Below are 23,464 nucleotides of genomic sequence, written 5' to 3' on the forward strand. Positions count from 1 at the left end.
GAACCCTCAGCCCTGATTTGGGTGTTGAAGAAAGAATGGACTTTGGGGGCCCTGAGAATGTTCCAGCATTAGCTGCACGTGCTGTGGATGCACTAAACACCACTGCACTGTACACTTCAAAATGGTTAAAATAGTGAATTTTAGGTTATGTGAATTTTACCACAATCAAAAACAAACGAGACCGTGTGGAGATTTTCCAGGCAGGGAAGGTGGGTGGGAGGGCCGGGAAGCCCACTGTAGGCACAATAATGAGTTTCTGAGAGTTACTGATGGAACACTGCGCGGGACGGAGTCAAGGACAGACTCCACCTGAGACTGTCTCCAGTGCAGAATGGCTTTCAGTGGACACGAGGACCTAAGTCATGCCTCACTTTATTAGGCACCAAAAGAGCCTGAAAGATTTTGTCAAACACTTGGCTAAACTCAAGACCAAGGTGAAACCGGCCCAAGGGGAGTTGGAAGAAGTTTTATTCGGTTGAAGAGACTGGGGCCACACTGAATGGGTGCAGTGGGTCCCAACTTTCCTGCCTCCTGGGGAGGTTTAAGGAAATATCTGTAAGAGTGCATTCCTGGGGGTGGTGCGCACACCTGAACAGCTTATCTTAAGCTCTTCAGGTGATTCTAACATACAGCCCAGGTTGAGGACCAGGTAAAGCTAAAGCAGCCTAAAGGTAACGTCCTTCGTAGGGAAGGTGTTCTGCGTTCTCCAAGTGGCCCCACGTTGGGCAGAGCGCTCAGAACCAGTCTGACAAGCCAATGGACCTCTAAAGGGCTCAGTTCTTTTTAGAGGGGGCCGTTTGAAGCAACGTGAGTAGAAATGAAATAAGGCCCAAGAAAGCACAGACGTGTTAACAAAGCGGATCATTTAACCAGTTTATTGTATTTTTACAATCATAAAAATAAATTAGTCATACACAAAAATAGTTGTCATTTTTGCTGAAGAGAAAACAGACTGCATTTACTCACAGAATTCACCTTCTACCCCCACCCGACCTGCTTAAACAATAATTTAACGCTCTAAGGGTGACATGGAGGCAGTGGAGTATTTAGTGGGTCCCTTGCTCCTCGCTGTGTAGGTGACAGGACAACCCAGAGCCCCCACCCCAGCAGTCCCAGCAGAGCCCCTGCCAGCGGACCCTGACTCACCCACTGCTCTGACCACGCCTCCCGAGCAACTTAGTGTCGGTGATTCTACGACGGAGGCAAGACAAAGAGAAGGGATGAGAAAGACCCTTATATTTCCTTCTCCAACTGGGGATGACGAGAGGGCAGATTATATGAGCAAACATAATATTTACGATGGAAAGGTGGCGATGCACACAGACCTGTTTCAGGTATAAGGCCAGGAGTAAGAGCCCCTGAACGAGTCGAAAAGCAGAGTAATTTATATTCGATCTTGAAACCCAAAGAATTTGGCTAGTCAGTATACTAAATCATAACTATGAACTTAGAATAGGACGTCGTGTCGCAACTTTGCAGGAAGCTGGGTTAGTAGGATCAAATGATTTTACACAAATGTGGATTGTATATGTAAATAAATACCTATTAGGTCCCTTTAAAATTAACATATTCTAAATAATAGAACTATTTTGGTGTAGTGACTCATTCTGCCCATAAAGTTCAGAATACACATTTCCTATAAACATCTTGTATTTACAAAGAACAAAATAATAACTTATAACAAAGTATATCCTTCTGTCAAACTGACCTGGGAGGTCAAGGAGCTGGAAATTAGTTTATGTAACAGAATGGCTTTTCTCTCACCGAGGCAAAGGAAGATGCCGAGAAACTTGGCTGGAAGTTTCCACTCTCTTGGGCACTTTTCCTCAGCACATCAATGGAACTCTGTTACCCACCGAATAGAACTAGGAGTATGGGATGGTTCGGGGTGGAGAGAATGATTTTGCTCCAGTAAAGGTGCAGCAAAGCAAGTGAGTTGAGAAAGAAAGAAGGTATTTAGAGGGTCTTAGTCTAGTCAAGGTACTACCCATTAAAGTGTGTGACCTTGGTCAGGAAACTAGCCATCGGGATGTTGGGTTACTCATCTAAAAAGCAGGACCCCACAGGGCAGCTCTGACCAAGTTGCTAGTGGTTCTGAGATATGAGGCCACATTCAGCTCCGGTGAGGGGTGCAACACTGGGATCAAAATGGCGGACACAGAAGTGGGAAGTAGCCCAGATGAGGCAAATCACTCAAAGCTGTTCTACTGACAGAGTCACCAAAGCCTAGACTCAGAAGGACCTTAGAAGTCATATTGCCCCAGCTAGGTGCTTGACTCCCTTCTCCAGCACCCCTGTCAAATGGCCATTGGGCCTCTGCTGAGACCTCCAGTGATGGGAAAGCCCTCTACCTTTGGGGGGCTCTCACTTGTGGAAAGTCTGTTCTTCTGCAGGAGCTAAAGTCTGTCTCCCTGTAGCTTTTACCTCCTGGCCTTAGGGTTGCTCTCATAGTGCTAGGCCATCTCAGAGTGCTGCCCCCCACCTCTTCTTCTCCAGACTAAACGTTCTCATGAAGTCCCCTCCACCGTTTCTAACTGACTTCACCCCTCCTCAGGGTTGGGCATGCTCACCTGAATGCTACACACCATCGATACTCTTCAAGTGTGGTTCTGGCAATCACAACCACCGTGTGGCAGGACTCTCCCCAATGTTTTCTCCTTAGGTAGTCTAAGTGCCTCATTTTGTGTGTGTGTGTGTGTGCATATGTGTGTTTGTGTGCAGTTTGGAGGGAGTGCTTCCATCCCACTTCCTTGACTCACATTGAGCTTAGTCGACCGAAACTCTTATATCTCCTCCACCCCGTATTTGTATAGTTTTGTTTTTGTTTTTGTTTTAATTCCAAAGGTAGACGCATGTTGCTTCCTGGTGAATTCCTAAGATCCAGGTTTTGGTCTAGTCTCCCTGATCTCTTTGGATCCTGAACCTGTCACTGTCACCACTTTCATGTCATCCACCAGTTTCATCAGTAAGGTGTCCAACTTCCCATCAGAGCCACAGTAAAGACGTTTTATATGGCAAGTGTCAGATGTCGGCCTCCAGCCGCCAGGCTGAGATAGGTTCTTCCAGGTTTGATTTTTCAGCCTGTTTTAAGGAAAGCCAGGTTTCTTTTTTGCCACTTATATTTATGCCTTCTGCATTAGGAAATCAATATTCAAATTCTAAAATGGCTGTATTAAACACGAGAGAGAACCAAGAAAGTTTAAGAAGGTACTAGTATTATCTGGATTTCTCTCTGCTGCAGATGCACGGTTAATGTACTCAGAGGACTCCCGGCTCCATCTAGTGGCCAGGGTTACAAGCTTTCTTTACTGTGTCTTAGGCTATTCCTTTCCTCTGGGGGAAAATGCGAGTCCCAGTGAGGGTGGGAGGCTGGAGCGCACTGAATGACCTTCGCCTGGGCTGCAAGGGGCACACTTTCCTTTTCCAATAAGCGAAAGTAGAACAGCCAACTCTTTCTGTTTGGAGCTTTGTTGACTTTTGTGAAAAAAGAGGTAACTCCTTCAATTCATCTAATTTTAAAATCCAGAGCAGGCAATGAGGCAATCCAGGACACAGAAGAAAGAAAAACAGCATTAAAATGTAACTTTCAACTCTGCAAGTGGCCTGTTAAGGGAACATGGAGGGGGGTTGAGAAGGAGGTGGCAGATCATGACAAGGAAAGGGTAAGATAAGGGGGTGCCAAGGAAGGGAGAAAGAGGCATCCCTGTGGAGAGAGTTGTCAGAAGGTGAGCTTTCCTCCAACCCTCTCCAGGAACTTTACCACTGGAAACACTGAGGGACCTTCCCAGAAGTGTTGTGTGAAGGACAAAGGCATTTAGATGTTGATGTAAGAAACCAGGAAATTAGCAAAAACTGGATTTTGAAGACAAATAAGTCATTAAAACACCTGTCCTCGTAATTTATGACCTTTCCAGAGATGAATGTATTCCAAGAACAGCTCAACTATTTGTTGGAAGAGGAAAAAGACCCTTAGTTTGGGTACTTTTCCCCGCTAAAGACGTGGCACTAACCCTTTTGCTCTGATTCAGTTCTGCCATTGGCAGGATGGCCATTCTCATGGGAAGATCCCTGTCCTTTTTAAACAACTGTTAGGTAATATTTGGGGGCCACAGGACACCAAAGAGATGTCAAAGAGGCCAAGCCAGTATTGAGCCAGCCCAGTCATGCGAATCCCGAGTTGGAAGGACCTAGGATGTTCACCTCCTGCTTGATGAAGAAACCCCCTTTAGGACAGAGCGTCACCCATGAAGGGTGGCCCAGACCTCTATTGGGCAGGCTGGATGGCTTGAAGGTTTTCCCCCAATGTGAGCTGAAATTTGTCTTTCTCTGCTCTCCCACCCACTGATCTTCTTCCCCCCTCTAGCATGTAAAGAAAGCTTCCTCCAAGGAATCCTTCAAATGTGGCAATGCTTCTATTGTGACAAAAAGCAAAAGTAGGTAGTGAGAGGGAGAGGGCACAGGGCAGAAACCAGCCGTTTGGCTTCTCTGGTCTTTTTTTTTGCTTGGTGGGCATGGGAATGCGGGTCTCTGCCAGCTTCCATATTGCACAAGTGACCCTGTGTACGAAGAAGGAGAGATGGTTGTACTTTTGCAGAACGGTGGCTGGGCTCTCCAAGAAGAGAAGAACGAGTAAGGGACAGGAGGGGCTAGGTAGGGAGAGATAGGTAGGGGGCTACGGGATCAGGCTCACAGAAATCCCCAAAATGCGGAGGTGTAAGGAAACCAGAGATAAGGGAACACACCAGACCACCCTGCCCTGGGTGTCCGGGGTGGGGGTGGGGGCTCTTTTTTTATGACAGTCACCTGTGACCAATGAAGAATAACCAGATCCTAAACAAGAAGTAAGCCATTAAAGATGTTATCACTAAGTCCTTATGCAAACCAAGACGTCTCAAGAATGATACGGCCACAAGCTCCCTGGTCAGTTTTAAATAAAAGACCGTCAGTGGAGGCCCACGTTGACAACCCTGGCGGGACCCCTCTCACTCCCGAGAGCTTTTTCTGTATCCTTGCTTAATAGAACTCTATCGCTTTACTCACTCCCCTTTGTCTGAGAGATTCATTCTTCGACTCCGTGAGACAAGAACCTAGCTCTCCGGCTTCAAGAACACCCATGGAAAGGCCAGATAGAATTTCTGAAAGCCCAAGGGTAGCGAGGACCGAACACAGTGTGTCAGATCGGGCTGGAGCTACTCCTTCCAAAAGCTTCAAGTGATCATCAAATTAGCAAATTTTTGGGTTAAAGGGCTCATGGAAGAAACTCTATTACTAAGAATCCAGGCTTGCTTTAAAAGAAAAAGAGACCCAGGACCATGGTACTATATATGACAGATTTTCTATAAACTTACAATTTGTTTAGCCTGATATTTTTCTTAATTGGTGAAAGAATATATATATATATAAAATTTATATATATATATAAAACCCTTGAACGACATGGGTTTGAACTGCATGGGTCCACTTATACAGAGATTTTTTTTTCTGATAAATACCCTACAGCACTGTAAATGTATTTTCTTTTCCTTGTGATTTTCTTAATGACATTCTCTTTTCTCTAGCTTACTTTATTGTAAGAATACACTGTATAATGCATATGATATATAAAAATATGTGTTGATTGATTATGTCCTTGGTAAGGCTTCCAGTCAATAGCAGGCTGTTAGGACCTTTTTGGGGAGTCAAAAGTTATACATGGATTTTCAACTCTGCAGGGGGTGGTTGGCACCCTGAACCCCCACATTGTTCAGCGGTCAACTGTATGTATATATATGTGTGTGCGTGTACACACACACACACATATTCTTTCATTTTAATTGACTTTTCAGATCGTTTACCTTTCAATACACACTGCATCCCCCTTGCAGCCTGAGGCCTCTGGAAATGCAGAGTTAGGTGAAGGGCACTGGGGATGACCCAGCCGCTGTGGCTGTCACTGAAGGAGCCCATGGCCCCTCTCCCTCTCTCCCTGGCTAGTGGCATGAATGCAGATCTTAGTGCTCGAGTCTGGGATGGTGGGATAGAGGTTGTGAGTCGTAGTGGGAGGGAGGGATGGGAAATCACAAACAGAAATCCATAAATCATACTGGAAAAACCAAAGGAAGACTCTTTCTAATATAAACACAGGTTTTATGCTGAGACCGGTTGGTTAGACATTCCACCGGGTGAGGTGTGGCGACCAGCCCAGGGTAGGTGGCTGCGGACGTGGGAGAGCCCAGGGCACAGACTCGAGAGGCACCATGGCTGGAGAGCCCCTGGTGTGTAGTTCCCTGGGGGGCACATATCCCCTGGGGAACGGAATCAGAATTTCAGGCATCACCTTGCTACCCCAGTGGCTTCCTTGTGTCAGGGGCAATTCCATTAAGGATGGGGTTTAACAAAACCTGCACAGAGTCCTGTAACCAGGATCTGGGACCTTGTCGGGGAAGAGATAAACAGAAAGAGACGTGGGAAACAACTGAGTGCCGCGGATGCTGTCTTGACCTCTGGCCAGAGGAATGACTTCTAGAGCTGGGCTTTGATTGCTGAGTGGGAAATTTCTCAGTCGCTTGGTCTGAAATGAAGCTGCATCTTGTAGACCTAAGGCTTCTAGGCAGGCGAGCTGTGTGGTCGGACTCAACCCTGCCACCCAACAGGTGAATATACCCGGCAGGTCAATTCCTTAAGTTGAGTCTCGGTTGCCTTGTCAGTAAAATGGGGATAAGGATTCAGTCCCTGGCTCCCATTCCGGGACTTTGTGCGCCGCTACTGATCTAGTATCTGTGAATACACCTGCGAAATAATCAAGCACTCTTTGACAGGAGATATTTGTGTCACGAGGCAGGAAAAAGCCTCATGTCTTTGAGTGTATGCAAATAGGCACCACCGGCTGAGGCAACAGTGGGAAGCAGGTGTCTCAGCAAGGCTTAGTGGGGCTCTGGGGTGGGAGCCACCTCTTCCCACTCTCCCAGGGACCCCGATATTGAAAAGGCCAGAAGCACCATGGACAAGGCAGCGCCGCATGAGGGCCCGACTTGCTGACTTAGAAAGTGCTAGCACGGGAGCTGACGGAGAGCTACGAGCACCCCCCCGTCCCCCACCGCTTGGCTTTCAGAGAGCACCTCACCAGGCGCCAGGGCTCCCAAGGAGGGATCATCGGTTTATGGCGATGCTAAAGGACAACGTGGCTTGGCTCCGGGGCACCACGGGGACGCTTTCCCGAAGGTGGGGGTGGTGACTACGCCGGCTGGCAGCACGGGGGGGGGGGGGGGGGGGGGAGGGGGAGCCCCCGGTGGAGCAGCGGCCGGCCAGCCCCCCTGCTCCCCGCCTCCCGGACCTGCCCTCCTGCTGCGGCGCGGGGGTGTTATCTGCTGCCCAGGAAGCCCGCGTGCCTGCTGGCCCCGCGAGTGCAGGACGCGCAGCAGGCGGTCTTGTAGTAATTGTAGACGCAGAGTCGCGCCTGCACCACCACGTTGCAGTTGTAGTACCTGTCCTTGCAGTTTTCATCTGCAGCAACAGAGAACAGAAAAGACTCTCTGAGCACAGAGCCAGCCGGGACCAGTGGGAGGAGAAAGGGCGCGAGACATGGCTTTCCATCCTGGTCCTGCTTTAATACCTACGGGAGGTGTAGGGTGGGCCAAGAGCTTCCATTCTTCTTCTTTTCTTTTAAACATGGTAACAGAGTTAGGTATAGAGAATATAATTCAATGGACTGTGGTCTCGCTGCTCACCGACATAGACACAATTCCCAGAGTTCACTCCGTGACCACCTCCCCCTTTCTCCTCACTCCTGAGGAATCAAGCCCCACACGTGGTGTTTAGTATCCCCAATCCTGTCTTTATACTTGAACTGTAAATGCTGGTACCCTAATCACTATGTGGCATTTCAACTTCAAAAAAAAAAAAAGAAATGATGCAGATTGTATATTTCCTCGGCAACTTGCTCAACGTTGACTTTGTGTGATTCGTTCATGTTTAACGAATGCTCGAGGGAGTTCATTTTCATTACTGAATAGTGTTCCATCGTACATTCTACAACCTATTGATCCATTTTCTACTGACGGTTTTCAATTTTTTACGACTGCAAACTTTGCCCCTTTAAACAGCTGTTACACATGCTCTCTCTGGGTCTTGCTGGGTCATAAGGTATGTGCAAATCTACTGGCTCTCATCAGATTGCTCTCCCAAGTGGGTGCAACAACTTATACTTTTGTCAGTTGTACAGAATGCTTTTGCTTTCTTTTGCTTATGCTGCGTGTTTTATTTTTTTGCTGATCTGGTGGATGTGACCTTACCCCCAAAGGAGGTTGAACAGATCATCATATGTTTATTTGCCATTTGAGTTTCCTTTTCTATGAATTGCTTTTCCTATCTTTTGACCACTTGCTAATTTAGTTAACTTAAAACAAATGATTCATGGAAATTCTTGACATACAATGGATCCTGATCCTTTATTCATTAGATGTGTTGCAAATATCTTCTCCACGCCTGTGGCTTTTCTCATCACTTTGCTGCAGTGTTATTTATTAAAAAGATTGTATTTTTAATCTAACAGATGTTATAATATTTTCATTTGTGGTTTGGTATTTGTGTTTCTCATTTACAAAATCCTTCCCTACACTAATATATATATTTCCCCATATTCTCTTCTAAGAGTTAAAAAAATTTCTCCTCACATTTATAATTCACCTGGAATTGATGTGTATGTGTGTGGTGACAAGTAGGAATTCAGTTTGTTTTTTTCCTATATGGATAAACAATCGTCTCATCACCATGCACTGAATGTTCATGTTTCCTCCCCAGATTCATACTGTTAACCTTGACCATGTATCATGCACCATAACATGCTCAGATTTATTTTTGGGCACTCTATTCTGTTCCATTTGTTTGTCTATCCTTGTGCAGTATGTCCTCATACATGGTAAGATACATTTCCCAACATTGTTCCCAACATCCCTCCTCCAAAATTACCTTGGCTATTATTGGGTCTCTGCTGTAAACTTTAGACACAGTCTGTCTGATTTTCTATGAAAAGCCCTGTCTAGATTTTGATTAACATTGCTTGAATTTATAGATTAACTTGGAAAATAACTGACATAATTTTAGCTGCTTGCTTTTTGATATTACAAATATATTGAATACATTTATGTATCATAACATACAGCTTTACCACATTCTTTTGAAGATGTCAATTCTATCCTGTGTACAGTAACATAATTAACCATTTCCTTCTACTGGTAGAAATATAATTGCTTCTAATTTTTATGAGTTACAAGAAATTCTACAATTCCTTCATTTATTAATTCTATACAATTTACTGAGCCTTATTCTTCGTGTATATGTATATCTGTACAATTTTGAGAGTCTATATCATTTTTTTAATTTATTTGACACAGGGAGAGAGACTGCGAGAGAGGAAACACAAGCAGGGGGAGTGGGAGAGGGAGAAGCAGGCTTCCCGCCAAGCAGGGAGCCCGATGCGGGGCTCGATCCCAGGACCCTGGGATCACGACCCGAGCTGAAGGCAGATGCTTAACGACTGAGCCACCCAGGAGCCTATCTTTAGTATACATTTCTAGAAGTGGAGTTACTGAGTCAAAGATATCAAATACTTTATATATTGAGCGATATTGCCAAAGTTCTCTAAAAAGATTACACTCAGTTACAAGCAGGAGCCTGTACTACTTCTCTCACTATTTCTTCCTCCTGGCTCCAGGCTGGACATTTTCTTCTTATATTGGTTGTATCACATTCCAATAAGGTATGTTTCACATTTTTCTCACAATTGTTGCTCATTCTCCCTCTCTTTTCCTTTCTTCTTCTCTTCCAACTTGGGTTATGATGTCTGTGATGGCTAATTTTATGTGTCAAATGTACGGGTGATGGGGAGCCCCAATGAAACATGATTTCTGGGTGTGTCTGGGAGGGTGTTTCTGGATGGGGTCAGCATTTTAATTGATGGGCCCAGTAAAGCAGGTGGCCCTCCCCAGTGGAGATGGGACTCACTCACTGAGGGCCTGAATAGAACATCAAACAGAGGAAGGAGGAATTTGTCCCTTTCCTGCCTCACTGCTTGAGCTGGACATTTCATGTCATCTTCTCCTGCCCTTGGGCCAGAATTTATACCATCAGCTCCCCTGGTTCTCAGGCCTTCAAGACTCAGATTGAATTACACCGGCAGCTTTCTTGAGTCTCCAGCTTGTGACTGGTAGGTTGTGGGACTTCTCCGCTTCTACGTTCATGTGAACCAGTTCGTCATAATGAATTTTTTTCTATCATCTATCTATCTATCTATCTATCTATCTATCTATCTATCTATCTATCTATTTATCTATCTATCATCTATCATCATCTATCATCATCTATCTATTATCTATCTATCATCTATCTATTATCTATCTATCTATCTACTCATCCATCCACCCATCTATCCTATTGGTTCTGGCTCTCTAGAGAACCTTGACTATTACAATGTCCTTAACAGGAGAAAAGTTTTTAATTTATTATGTTATGTTTTTACATTCAGCAATAAGGCCTCTGAGTTTTGCGTCTAGCTTATGAAGGCTTAACCAACCCCAAGAATATCTATCTTTTCTGGTATTTTTACATTGTGTTTTCTATGCAAAGGTCTTTAGTCCTTTAGGCATTTATGTATATATGGCATAAAGCAAGATTTAAAATGTTTTGCTTTGTTTTTTTCAAATGGATCTTTGATTATCTGAATGCACTGGAAGTCTCTCCTCTCCCCACTTCCTTAACATTAGGTCTTTATTGGGTGCCTAGGTGGCTCAGTCAGTTAAGCGTCTGCCTTCAGCTCAGGTCATGATCCCAGGGTCCTGGGATTGAGCCCAGCATCGGGCTCCCTGCTCAGCGGGGAGCCTGCTTCTCTCTCCCTCTTCCACTCCTGCCTGCTCATGTGCTCTCTCTTGCTCTCGCTCTCTCTCAAATAAATAAACAAAGTCTTAAAAAAAATTAGGCCTTTATCATACTTCACTTCCCTCGTATCGGAATTCTGTATTATAACACCCATAACCCTGTCTCTTCCTGACTCAGCATATAGTTTTAATTTCTGTGTTTTATAATGTGTTCAAGTATATAATAAGGCAATATACTTGAGGATATTATATGTTGAACCTCATGAACCTTCTTTTAACCTCTTTACAGATTTTTTTAAAAAGATTTTATTTTTTAAGTAATCTCTACACCCAAAGTGGGGCTTGAAATCATGACCTCAAGATCAAGAATCTCATGCTCCACAGACTGAGCCAGCCAGGCGACCCCTCTTTACAGTACTGAGTGTTCCCATTCAGGAATAGTTAGTCTCTCTATCCATTCACATTTCTTATTATGTTCTATATCAAGGTTTTCTTATTTTTAATTATTAACCGCTTTTTTCTAAATAGGTTTAGACCTTTCTTATTAATTTTCTTCCTTCCACTGTTTTGCACCTACAATTAGAAGTTGAAATCTCACTCCTTCGACCTTAAAGATAATGGAACCAAATCTCTGAAATCATTACCATTTTAGTCAATTTGCATTTAAGTTTGGAGGGTGGCTTGGATCACCACCCAAGCTATGGACAGTCATCTTAAACTATGAAACTTATCATACTGAAAGTGTTTTGACCCCCTGAGCCCCACGACTGTGCACAAGGTCACGGAGAGACAAGGATGGGCTTGGCATTTTCATACCAGGGAACTTGCTGGGGTTTAAGAAGGGTTTGTTTTCTCTCCGAGATAGGAATCCCTACTTACCAACTTCAGGGACACAGTCCTGAGGGTTACAAGATTCTTTCTCTTCTGGTTTCAACTGAGGGTCACAGAGATTGCTTAGGGTCATGTCATCTGACAGGCAGCGCACTTCGCGGACCCGGAAGCCGCCCTGGCAGCTCTTGGAACACTGCATGGTGACAAAAAGAGAGGGGTAGGTTTTTGGCCGTCCATTAGCTCAGCACACTGGAAGGGCAGATACTGGAAAATTTCAAACATCTTCGAAAGGAGACTAAATACTAAAACAAACTCCCATGCATCAACCAGCATCAACAACCATCAGCTCACGGCCAACCGTGTCCTGTCCGTACCCCACCCATGTCTACTCCACTTCTATTTCGAGGCAAATCTAGACATCACATCAGTTCTTCTATAATATTTCAGTTTGTAGCTCTAAAAGACAAAACTCTTAAAAAGTTACCACAGTTGTATTATTACACCTAGAAATTAACAACATGTCCTTATCTTCAAAAATATATTCAGAGTTCCCATTTCCACTTCTCTTGTGAATCTCAAGTTTTTAATACCTTTTTTTTTTCTTTTTTGAATCAGGATCCACAACAGGCCTGCACATTGCAGTTGACCGACAGGCCTTTTAGGACTCTTTTATTTTATTTTATTTTATTTTATTTTATTTATTTATTTGACACAGAGAGAGAGAGAGCACAACCAGGGAAAGTGGCAGGCAGAGGGAGAAGCAGGCTTCCCGCTGAGCAAGGAGCCCGACATGGGGCTCAATCCCAGGACCCTGGGATCACAACCAGAGCCGAAGGCAGCCACTTAACTGACTGAGCCACCCAGGCACTCCTAGGACTCTTTTTAATCCACAGGTTCACCCCCATTGCCTTTTCTCCCCATTGTACTTTATTATCTAGAGGAAAGGAGTCATTTGTCCTGTAGAGTTTCCCATAGTCAGGATTTTGCGGACTGCATCTGCATCGTACAGTTTAACATCTTTCTCTGTCCTCTGCATTTCCTGTAAATTGGAAGTTGGGTATAGAAGAGGCCCTAACAGGTGCAGGTTTGTTTGTTTTTGTGGTGAGACTGCTTCATTGGATGTGTGTGGTTGTCTCTGTTTGGGGATGTCAGCAGCCACGGATGTGCCATGTCCAGATCTATTAATCCACTGTGGTTGAAGAACGGTGGTAAAACTCTATCATCTCTTCTTCTTTTATTAGCTAGGAAATGAAAATAATCCCTGCCCCATCCCTAACCTAGATTTGCTCTTTGGTACACCCAGTGGTACAGCTTGTTTAGGAAAGACGGGATAAATGCTTGATTACTTTCCTTTATTTATCAGTCTTCAGAATAATGAGATGGTTTCCCTAATGGTGGATCCTCCAATTAGTTTTTTTATTATTATTATTATACACTTATTATAAATGGATGGGTTTAAATACATATGATGTATTTCATTCAATCTATGGCAATTAATATCTTTACTGATGTTCACTGATGTCTCCTCAGTGGCTAGTCTGAGCCCTCAAAACTTGGTTCTTGAGTCCTTCGGGCATGAACTCAATTGTCTTTGAGAACTTCCTTGCCACCTGGGATAAAAAGATATTCTAATCTAATTTGTACGTATACAGTCCCAAACCTGGAATCAGCTGTTCTCTAAGAATTCCTGGTTGCTTTTGGTGGAGAGTGGTATTCTGAAACCACACTTTGGCTGATAGGCACGCCTTTTGCTACTGGGTTGGCCATTGTTTCTAGGCTCTTTCAATGGGTAAATGGGTAAAACTGGGAAAGAACTTTTTTTAAAGATATTTTGTGAGTTCATACTGATGTTTCTGATTCAAATTCAGGAAAACAGGATTTTCACTTAAACCTCTTCCATCTCACGTGTATCTTCATTCTCCTGAGTTGAGAATCCTGTTTCCCAAGGATCCTGGGAAAGACAGAAAGCTACTACCGTATTGTTAAATATAGTATCATACATATTATCATAAGGTAAATTACTTGTTCACTTTAGCACTCACTATCCACTCAACTATCTCAGATTACGGTACAACACTCTCACTAAAAATACGATCATTGCAAACAGTGTCAACATTTTCTAATTCTCTTGGTCCTCAAGGATAGACAGTGAAATTACTGTTTTTGTTTGTTTTTTTGTTTGTTTTCCACTGGGTGTGGAGCCCGGCATGGGGATTGAACTCACGACCCTGAGACTAAGACCTGAACTGAGATCAAGAGTCGGATGCCTAACTGACTGAGCCAGCCAGGTGCCCCAAATTACTGTTTTAAAGCCACCTGCAATAGTGCTGATGCTGCCAACTGGATACATATTTAGGTTAATTTGTTTCATTATATTTTCCATTTTTGGGGATTCCTTTTTTCAAATCTAATTTTGTTTTAGGATTGTCTAAATATCAGTTTACTCAAATTTATAAAACAAGGCATATTCAACAATATCTCTCTTCCTTCACTGTCTTTGCTGTTATCATAACCATTTATTTCATATTTGTTTCAGTTTACTTGTTTTGAATTTACATACAGAAAAAGTCCTTTTTGTGGTGGCGCACAGTTCTGTAAGTTTTGACAAATTCATAGAGTCGTGTATTTCCTGCTGCAAATAAGATCCAAGAGTTTCATCAAACACAGCAGATCCTCTTGCCCTGCCCTTCTGTAGCAAGACTCATCCCACCCCATCCTCTGGCAATCACTGATGCGGTCTCTGTCCCTGTGGTTGTGTCTTTTTCAGAATATATAAAAGGAATCATACAATATGTAGCTCTTGGGATCTTTCTTTCACTTAGCAAAGTGCATCTGAAGTTCAACCATGTCGGCTCGTTTGTTCTTGTTGCTGAGTATTCTTCTGTGGTTCGGGATGTACTGCTATTTGTTTATCTACTGGCCTGTGGAGGCACATCTGGGTTGTTTCCAGCCAGGTGTTTTGGGAGGTCATCTCCTCTGACTTGGCCTGATGAACTTGGCCCTTCTAGACCTTCCAAACCAAAGGGCAAAATAACATAGTGATCTGTTCTTGCATTCTCAAAGGCCGTGGCCAATATCAAAACAATTGAATTCCATTTCCCAGAAGTTGACAAAACACCTTTCAAACTCAACACGTGCTTTGTTCCCATTTGCCTCTGAGGTGTGGTTTACCCGTGCCTAAAGCCTGTTATCACTGGAGTAGACATACACTATTGGGAAACAGAATTCTCAGATTTTATACATATATTTCATAAGCAAAATCCCTTTTATCACCTTTGCATGATTCTGACTGGCCTCTACTCTGGCTTCCCCTACAGGCTCTGCTTGATGATCTTCAGTGACAAAAGGCAGAACGAACCTCCGCCAACCCCTCATGTGTCTAAGGCATGGTCACCAGCAATGATGCCTTAGGCAGTTTTCTGTCTTAGGAAGGTTTTTGAAAAAAAAAATTTTTTTTTTCCCTATTTTCATCCTTTCCCATTTTGTTCCTTAATTATCTACTTCTGTATTAACTCTTTCTCTCTCTGTCTCTTCATTTACACACTACCCTCCCTCCTCACAGAAAGGATTTGAGAGGTCTTAAGAAATACTTAATGGTTTACAAGATTTAAGGAAAAAAAGGTGAGAAGACTGGAGCAAAAAAGAAGATAAAAGTAGGAAAGAGAGAGAAAAGCTGGGGCACATTAACATACAAAATCCACTCTGTGAGGTCTGATAAACTCTCTCTTAGAGATGGACCACAATTTTGGTTCTGAGTTTCCAAGCGGCCAATTCAAAGAGAAAAACAGGATCAATCTCATAATCTACAAATCCATAATGTCTACAGGATGAGGAAAAAAGTACACACACACACACACAGGTCCCTGAGGCCTGACAGAAATTCCTTCAGTGAGTTTTACAATGAGATCGCTGCACCATGTAGTATCCTCAAGAGCATCCTTGAACCCCTTCAGCCATTAATCTGCTGCAACAACATTTCTCAAAATGCAGTCCAAGGACACCTTTATCCAAGTCACCTAAAGAGCTTGTTCAAAATTCAAATTCCTCGGCTAGGGTGGACCCGGAATCCATCTTTTCAAACAAGATCCCAGTTGATTCTAATGCACACTGAGATTGAAAGTCACTGCTTTATGGCCTCTCCAGTTTAGAGATCAAGATGGTCCCAGCCTCCGGCTCCTCCCACCAAGCAGGCTGCTTCCAGGGGTGCCCCAAAAGTGATAGTCTAGAGTAGGTCATTCTGGCACGTAGTAGGCGGTCTGACTGTCTCTGGGAGGAAAGAAGAATGATGTACTAATGCAATCTCTGTCAAGAGCACCATGACTTACCATGCTCCATTCTGTGTTAAACCATTTGGCCCCGCAAGGCTTGAGGTGGCATGCTTGCTGGCTGGGGGGTCTCTCCAGGAAGGAACATTCATAGGGGTCCAGCACTTCAAAGGTGTCTGCGTTCTTCCTAACACAAATCACCTCCCTCTGTTGCGTCCCACTCCCACACTCGATGGAACACTGGAGAAAAATCAGAGAAGGGTGGGTGTCACATGCTGGAAAGGGGACAGGAACATCAAGGGATGTTTATGAGTGTTTTCTATCATCAATTCAGTTAGGACGAGCCCAGGGACACCTGGAAAATGTTACTGGGTAGGATGTAACAGGTGGATGCCAGTTTTCCCAAGAGCTCTGTGTCGGGAATGGAGCGTGGGTGCCCTGAGTTATCACAGCGCCAGGATGCTGGTCTCCGAGATCGTGGTGGCCTCTGTGTGAGATTAAAATGGTTTCTTTTAGGCCACCTCTTTAGACGCCCCCTCCCTTGGCACACACAGAGGGACACATCAGCCTGTCAATTTGGTTGTTCCTGTCCAGTAGATTCTGACACTTCTCACTGCAAAACAATGAACTATCATTCTGGTTGATCTGCCGGTTTCAGCGGGTGGATACTGGAAATGATTTAGTCTCTCCGATCCCGCACACTTGTGGACGAGGGGCTACATTAAAATTCTTTGGGACACACAAAGCTGAGAAGATCCCAGACTGGGGACAATGTCCCCTAAGGTCAGCCCTCCCCTCCCAACAGGTGGCCAGCAGGAAACCTCTGACTGCAGGGTCCAAGCCTCTCACTTCCCCCTTTGGTGGGAAGCTCGAGAGGGTAGTCACCCAAAGAGGGCGGTCAGACAATTACACATGTTGGTATGTATTGTTAGTTTACAGAAACGTGATGTGTATAACTGCTCACAAATTATTCTCTTTCTATTACTTTGTAAAATGTTTTCTGTTCATGTCTGGTTTACTCTTAATACTTCCTGATTACAACATTTTAAAGCTGTGATCCATATACATCTTTTTTTTTTTTTTTTTAAAGATTTATTTATTTTGACAGAAAGAGACACAGCAAGAGAGGGAACACAAGCAGGGGGAGTGGGAGAGGGAGAAGCAGGCTTCCCACTGAGCAAGGAGCCCGATGTGGGACTCGATCCCAGGACCCTGAGATCATGACCTGAGCCGAAGGCAGACGCTTAACGACTGAGCCACCCAGGCGCCCCGATCCATATACATCTTAAATAATCTACTTAATAACCTTAAATAATCTACTATCTTTATAAAAGCCTCTAACAATTTCTTTAGTTGAAACTCTTCATATTAGCTCTGCTGTCCGTATGCAGGAACATAGTCAAATAAAAACAGGGAAAAAACCACACATATCTACAGAAGAAAAAGGCAAACCCCAAACCAATAGACTATGGTCTATTAGTCACACAGGATGTAATAAGCATCACCCTCAGCAATTTCCACTTGGTGCCCTTTTTTGGGGGGGGGGGACATCTTCATAAGACATCCAGAGGACAAATCTTCTTGGTTTGTTTTTCTTATTTTCTTCCATGTGAGTTAATGACTGATTTGGAGTATATTCAGGTTTTTCTTTTCTTTCAAATTCTGCGGACAACGACAACACTGGAGGCAGGAGAGGGGTGACCAGCTACCAGGCAAAGGCCTGGCCTCCCCTGCAGGGGGAGTGAGAGTGTGTGCTAAGGATCCAGGGGCGGCAGGGGGGAGAACAGGAAACATGGAAACTAGTCCAGACATCGTCACTAAATAGCTCCGAGTCTTTGGCCAAGATATTGCACTTTCCCAGGTGTCCACTGTCTCGCTTGCAAAGTGGGGGTTTGGAAACCTGATCTGAAAGACCCCTGACTGCTCTGGCGGTCTGTGTGTGTACCGAGTGCTTGGTAGAATAGCAGATGACAAACCTTGACCAAAACTTGAAGCTACTTTCTGCTATTTTTTTTTTTTAAGATTTAATTTATTTATTTGACAGAGAGTGAGAGCAGGAACACAAGCAGGGGGAGTGGGAGCAGGAGAGGGAGAAGCAGGCTTCCCACCGAGCAGGGAGCCCAGTGCGGGGCTTGATCCCAGGACTCTGGGATCATGACCTGAGCCAAAGGCAGACGCTTAATGACTGAGCCACCCAGGCGCCCCTATTTTCTGCTATTTTAACGAGGTCCTTAAGTGATAAGGCAATTAAGGGAGAATGAGCACATATCTCAGCCTTCTACCCTAAATGCCCAGAAATGGCAGAATATGTGTGTTAGGAACAAGTGAATGGATATGTGTGTGTGTGGGGGGGGTATGTATGTATACATGAAATAGCATTTGAAAATGGGAAAGGACACTCATCCTTCGTGGACCAGAAATTATGGGGAATATTTGAATGGTGAAAGGCAGATGGGATTAAGTTGAAGGAGCACATCATCGTTCAAAATGCATATAGAAGAGGATGCCCAGCAAAGAGGAAGCAGTTCAAGAGCTTCAGGTGAGAAGGAATACGAGAAGCAGGAAGGAGGCCTCGGGATGGTGAGACAGTGATCAGCTAAGGCACTCACCAGGAACAGCAGGGCAGGGCTGACTGGCAGGGGAAAATGAAGGCATTTGCCCCTACTATCAAAGGGCAAAATGAAGACACTTTCGGATATTTAAGGGTTCAGAAACTTACCACTCATGATCCTGTTTGAAAGACTTACTGGGTAGTGGTCTCTGATAAAATGAAAAAGAACCAGGAAGAAGACACAACCAGGAAAGACACAAAGTAGAAGAGTTGGTAAGAGCTATTGTTAATAATGGATACAGGGGTTTTGGGGGATGATGTTCTGGATGTTCTGGAATTAGACAGTGGTGATGGTTGTACAACTTTGTGAATATACTAAACACTGCTGCATTGTAAACTTTTAAAAGGGTGAATTTTTTTAGGGTATGTGAATTATATTTCAATTAAAAAAATAACCTTTGGAGGGGAGACAGCTATTTTTAAACCTGAATCAGTATTTTCTATAAAATTAATTAACATTAATATGGAGCTAGATCCAGATGATGTCAACATCTTTTTGGAGATATTGTGGATTGAGAAACTGGAGGTAACTACATGGAGACTTAAGGCTTCTGTCTGCTTTTGGGGGAGGATGTGATTGCTGATAGCTTGACACAGAAACATGACAGTTTAAAACTCTGTGTTAAAAATTTGAGTGTTAGGACTAAATGAATAAAAATAGGATTTATAACTTCCAAAATGTTAGAGGGGAAAGATGGAATTAAGGAAACCTGATCTGTGCACATGTGCAGAAAGGAAAGAAGAAACAGACAAGAAAGCATGGCAATAACCTAAATAAGAAACACAAATTAAGATGGCAAGGAAAAGTCCAAGCATGTAAGTGATTACAATAAATGTGAATGGTTAAAATTAAGAAACAGAGACTTGCAGATTGCGTAAAATTAAAGACAAAAATAGTCCTGCATACAAAAGACATATCTTAAAAAATACATAAAAATTGACAAAGATATACCAGGTGAAAATCAACAATGACTAATCAGAGTAATGCAAATATCAGATAGAATATAATTCATAGAATTCATAGAAGAAAGGCATAGAAGACAGAGGTGGTATTTAACAGCGATAACTACTTCCACCGAGCACTGGTAGTGATTATGTGTGTTTCTACACCTGAATAATTCCTGCAGTTGTACTCTGGTGGATCACTGATCCAAGATGAGAGCAGAAATATCTGCTCAGATGCCAGTGAAAATAAATTCAGACAGAAAGGCAGACAAGAGAGCTGCTCCCAATGGTAGAGACTGTGAAAGAGCCCCCCCAGAACAAGGACAATCTACAGGTGAAGTAAACCCAGAACTGGAAGGGAAGAAAAGAAACATCTGTGCATCAATCTAGGCACCAATCTAGATATTGGTGGAATAGCTTATGAGTAGGATTTAGGCTACTTTGGCACCAGGTATAAAAAAAACTCCTTAAGCTTGATAGGTCCCATTCTCTTGGGCTGGCTTTCTCCACAAGCCCCGACAAGGCCATTGCCAGCACCTTTGTTCACAACTTCTCAGAGAGTCTCCTCCCTTAAGTCTACACTGAAGTCCCAGGGAAGGATTCTGCTAGGCTTGGCTTGGGTTCCATGTCCACCCTGGACAGTTCACTGTGCCCAGGCTCGTGGGGCGTTCCAGATGCCAACTACCATTCAAACCACATGGATAGAAGGAACATTTATTTTCACTTTAGTTTCAGTACATAAGCATGCCCTATTTCATTTTCTTTGGGGATAACATCAGAGTCCCAGGGTAGGGAGGTGACAGCAGGCTCCAACATCCTTATAAATCCAGAGCTAAAACCTTGTCGCATTCAATCATGTCTTGACCCTTTTGGGCAACAGGGCACTGAATTCCATGTTTCTAATCTTGGCGGAAACAAACACTGCCTTCACCCAGATTCACAATTACTCTCAGTTCTCTGAATAGGCCTGGAGTCAACAGGAGGCCCGCAAGCAAAAAAGACCCTGAATCCTGCTCCCTTCTCTTCTGAGATTGGTAGACGTTCAAGTTGAATTGCACTGCTAATCCTCACCATGTGGAGGCTGTCCCAGTTTCCCAGAGGACTCTTCCCTTTGCTTTGTTTCTGTGGCTATTTGGTGTAATGCAGTCCCCTCTGAATTATCTTTGGGATTCGGGTCCTAGGTGTTTGGCTACCAATAGTGACATGGAAAACAGTGGGCAGACAAAATAATAAACACAGGGAACAGGGAACTAACATGCATTAGTAGGTATTCTCATCCTCATGTTTGGATGGAGAAACAGGCTCCCAGGCGTTATGTTGCCTGCCCCAAGTCAGAAGAACTGCAGAGAAGTAGAGCTGGGACCGGCTATCAGGTACGTCTGACTCTGATATGCACTCGTGTAGCTCTGGGAGTACTTGAATTCTCTTTCTTTTTGAATTTTCTATATTTTACAGTTTGTATTATAAGAACATCAGAGGAAATTTGAGAAGAAAACATTTACCCATGTTGTTCATATAAAAACCCATTCTTCAAAGGGGCTGAGATAAGGTTCACTCACTGGTTTTCACTTGCCACTAAATCCTGTGTACTTTCTAGGTCTCCCTAATTATCACTGTTGTTGTTACATAATATTTTAATATTTTAATTACAACGTAATATCCCTAAGTGCCCTGCTGTCATGAACACCTCTGTTAAAAAAGCCTTTTTTTCTTCTGTTAATTATTTCCTTAAGATGAATCCCCAGAAGTGGAGTGACTGGTTAAGGCAAATGAACATTTTTATGGTTCTTGACTTTTATTGCCAAATTGCTTTCCAAGGGGGTTGTATCAACTTACAAGGACCGGGCAGTCTCTTTTTTCAGGGTCTGTTTTTAGAGCTACTTAAATCAAATTCTATACGGAGCCAGGGGTCCTGATAATGTATAAATCATGATCATCAGCCAAAAAGTCCTTGGAGAACCAGCCAACCCTGCCTAATGCTAAGTGGCCCGAGAACTCAAAATACTAACAGCAATCATAACAGGGCAGTAAGAAGGAACGATCTTTTCCACATTTTCTTAGGGGATTTGTGTTCAATTTTGGAACACTGAGGAAAACATCAGTAGATCAGTGAAGTTACTTTATTAAAGTATTTGGTATTATCTGTTCTTTATAAGGAACAACTGCAACTTTTCCTATATCTGCTTCTATTTCCCCCCTCAGTTTTATTGAGTTATAATTGACAAATAAAATTGTAATATATTTAAAATGTACAAATGATGATTTGATGTACATATGCATTATGAAAGGATTCTCACAACCAAGTTAATCAACACATCCATCACCTCACATAGTTACCTCTTTTGTGTGTGCGTGAGAATGCTTACGTTCTACTCTCTTAACAAATTTCAGTGATACAGTATTATCAATTGTGGTCACCATGTTATACATTAGATCTCAGAACGTATTCATCTTGTCACCGAAAATTTGTACCCGTTTACCAACCTCTCCCCATGTCCCCACCCCCCAGACCCTGGCAACCACCATTCTGCTGTTTCCCTGAGTTTCATTTTTTTTTTTTTTCTTCCAGATTCCACATGTAAATGATACCATGTAGTATCTGTCTTTGGCTGTTTGGCCTATTTAACTTAGCATAATGTCCTTCAGATCTACCCATGTTGTCACAAAGGGCAGGATTTCCTTCTTTTTTATGGTTGAATATTCCTATATATATATATATATATAATATATATACACTATATATATGTATACACCATATATATTCCATTATATATATATACACACACACACCACATTTTCCTTAGGTTATCAACAGACAGGTTATTTCCAGACCTCGCCTATTGTGAATAATGCTGCTATGAACATGGGAGTGCAGGTATCTCTTTGAGATAGTGATTTGGCTTCCTTTGGATATATCCCTGCAAGTAGGACTGCTGGATCATATCTATTTGTGCTTCTGACACTCAAATACAGACAACACTGGCTTTATTAACAACAATAATAGCAGCAGCAGCTACGATTTATTGTGTATTTGTTGTATGTCAGGCACTAGGCTACATTCTTCATAGACATTACTTCATTTCTCCTAAAAATAACCGCACACAGTACAGTCATTAACAGCATGTTATAGACAAAGAAACCATGCTAGATCATACGCTCCCTGAGGGCAGGAATATTCGCGTTGCTCATTGACGTATTCCAAGGGCTGAGAAGAGCACATAATAGGTGCTCAAGAAACACTGTTGACTGAACGAGGCTCTGAGAGCATAAGCAGCTTCTCCAGGGCCACGGGCAGCACTGCTGGGATTCACACCCAGGATGCCTGGGATACACCGGGTCCTGTTTCCCGGCCCCTCGGCTATGCATGCTCTCTTACCAGGGACGAATGAACCCAGCCAGCTCTGGCCACTCACCTGACTCCAGCTCCCTGCAAACCACTCCACCTTGCCCGTGCAGGGCCCATTGTCACACGGGGTGGCCTCCGCGGGCCGGTTGTTCCCACAGCCCTCCAGGGGCAGGCTGCTGATGTGGTTGGTCATGCACACCACCGAGCGTGTCCGCACTCCAGCCCCACACTCTGCTGAGCACTGCAAGACAGGAGATGGGCACGTTAGAGGGCAGGCCCCCTGCAGGCTCTGAGGCCACTTTCTAATGATGTGAAGGATTGAACATCTCGTTTCCCTACCAACTCTTTCCCCTAGGAGTCTCTGACCACTTTTCACGCCCAGCCTACTCCATTATGGGACATCAGTACGGCAAACCCCCATCTTAGCTTTCCTAGGACAGTCTTCATTCCAAATATCCTGTCCCAGTGCTGCGATTGATATGCTTACACTTGTCAGACAACCTGTTTTGACTTTTGCTTTTGAAAATAGATCCAGCAGCAGAAGAGTGAGAGCATGAACACTTGGGCATAGGTCTACTTGCTGGTAGCTGAGTCTGGGCTGTTCTGGGGAAGTGGG

The 23,464-nt window shown here is 43.7% G+C and overlaps 1 protein-coding gene across 1 annotated transcript in view; it reads right to left on the reverse strand.

Annotated features, from left to right (window-relative positions):
- Window positions 1-861: 861 nt before the first annotated feature.
- THSD4 (thrombospondin type 1 domain containing 4) overlaps window positions 862-23,464 on the reverse strand; it is a 561,701-nt gene continuing 539,098 nt past the window's right edge. The window contains exons 15-18 of the mRNA XM_078079143.1: window positions 22,916-23,089; window positions 16,007-16,186; window positions 11,730-11,874; window positions 862-7,482 (exon numbers count right to left, since the gene is read on the reverse strand). Of these exons, the coding sequence (XP_077935269.1) occupies window positions 7,340-7,482; window positions 11,730-11,874; window positions 16,007-16,186; window positions 22,916-23,089 (642 nt within the window). The 3' untranslated portion in view covers window positions 862-7,339. The remainder of the gene's footprint in view (window positions 7,483-11,729; window positions 11,875-16,006; window positions 16,187-22,915; window positions 23,090-23,464) is intronic.

Source organism: Halichoerus grypus, chromosome 8 (assembly GCF_964656455.1).
Source record: "Halichoerus grypus chromosome 8, mHalGry1.hap1.1, whole genome shotgun sequence".
Lineage (NCBI taxonomy): Eukaryota > Metazoa > Chordata > Mammalia > Carnivora > Phocidae > Halichoerus > Halichoerus grypus.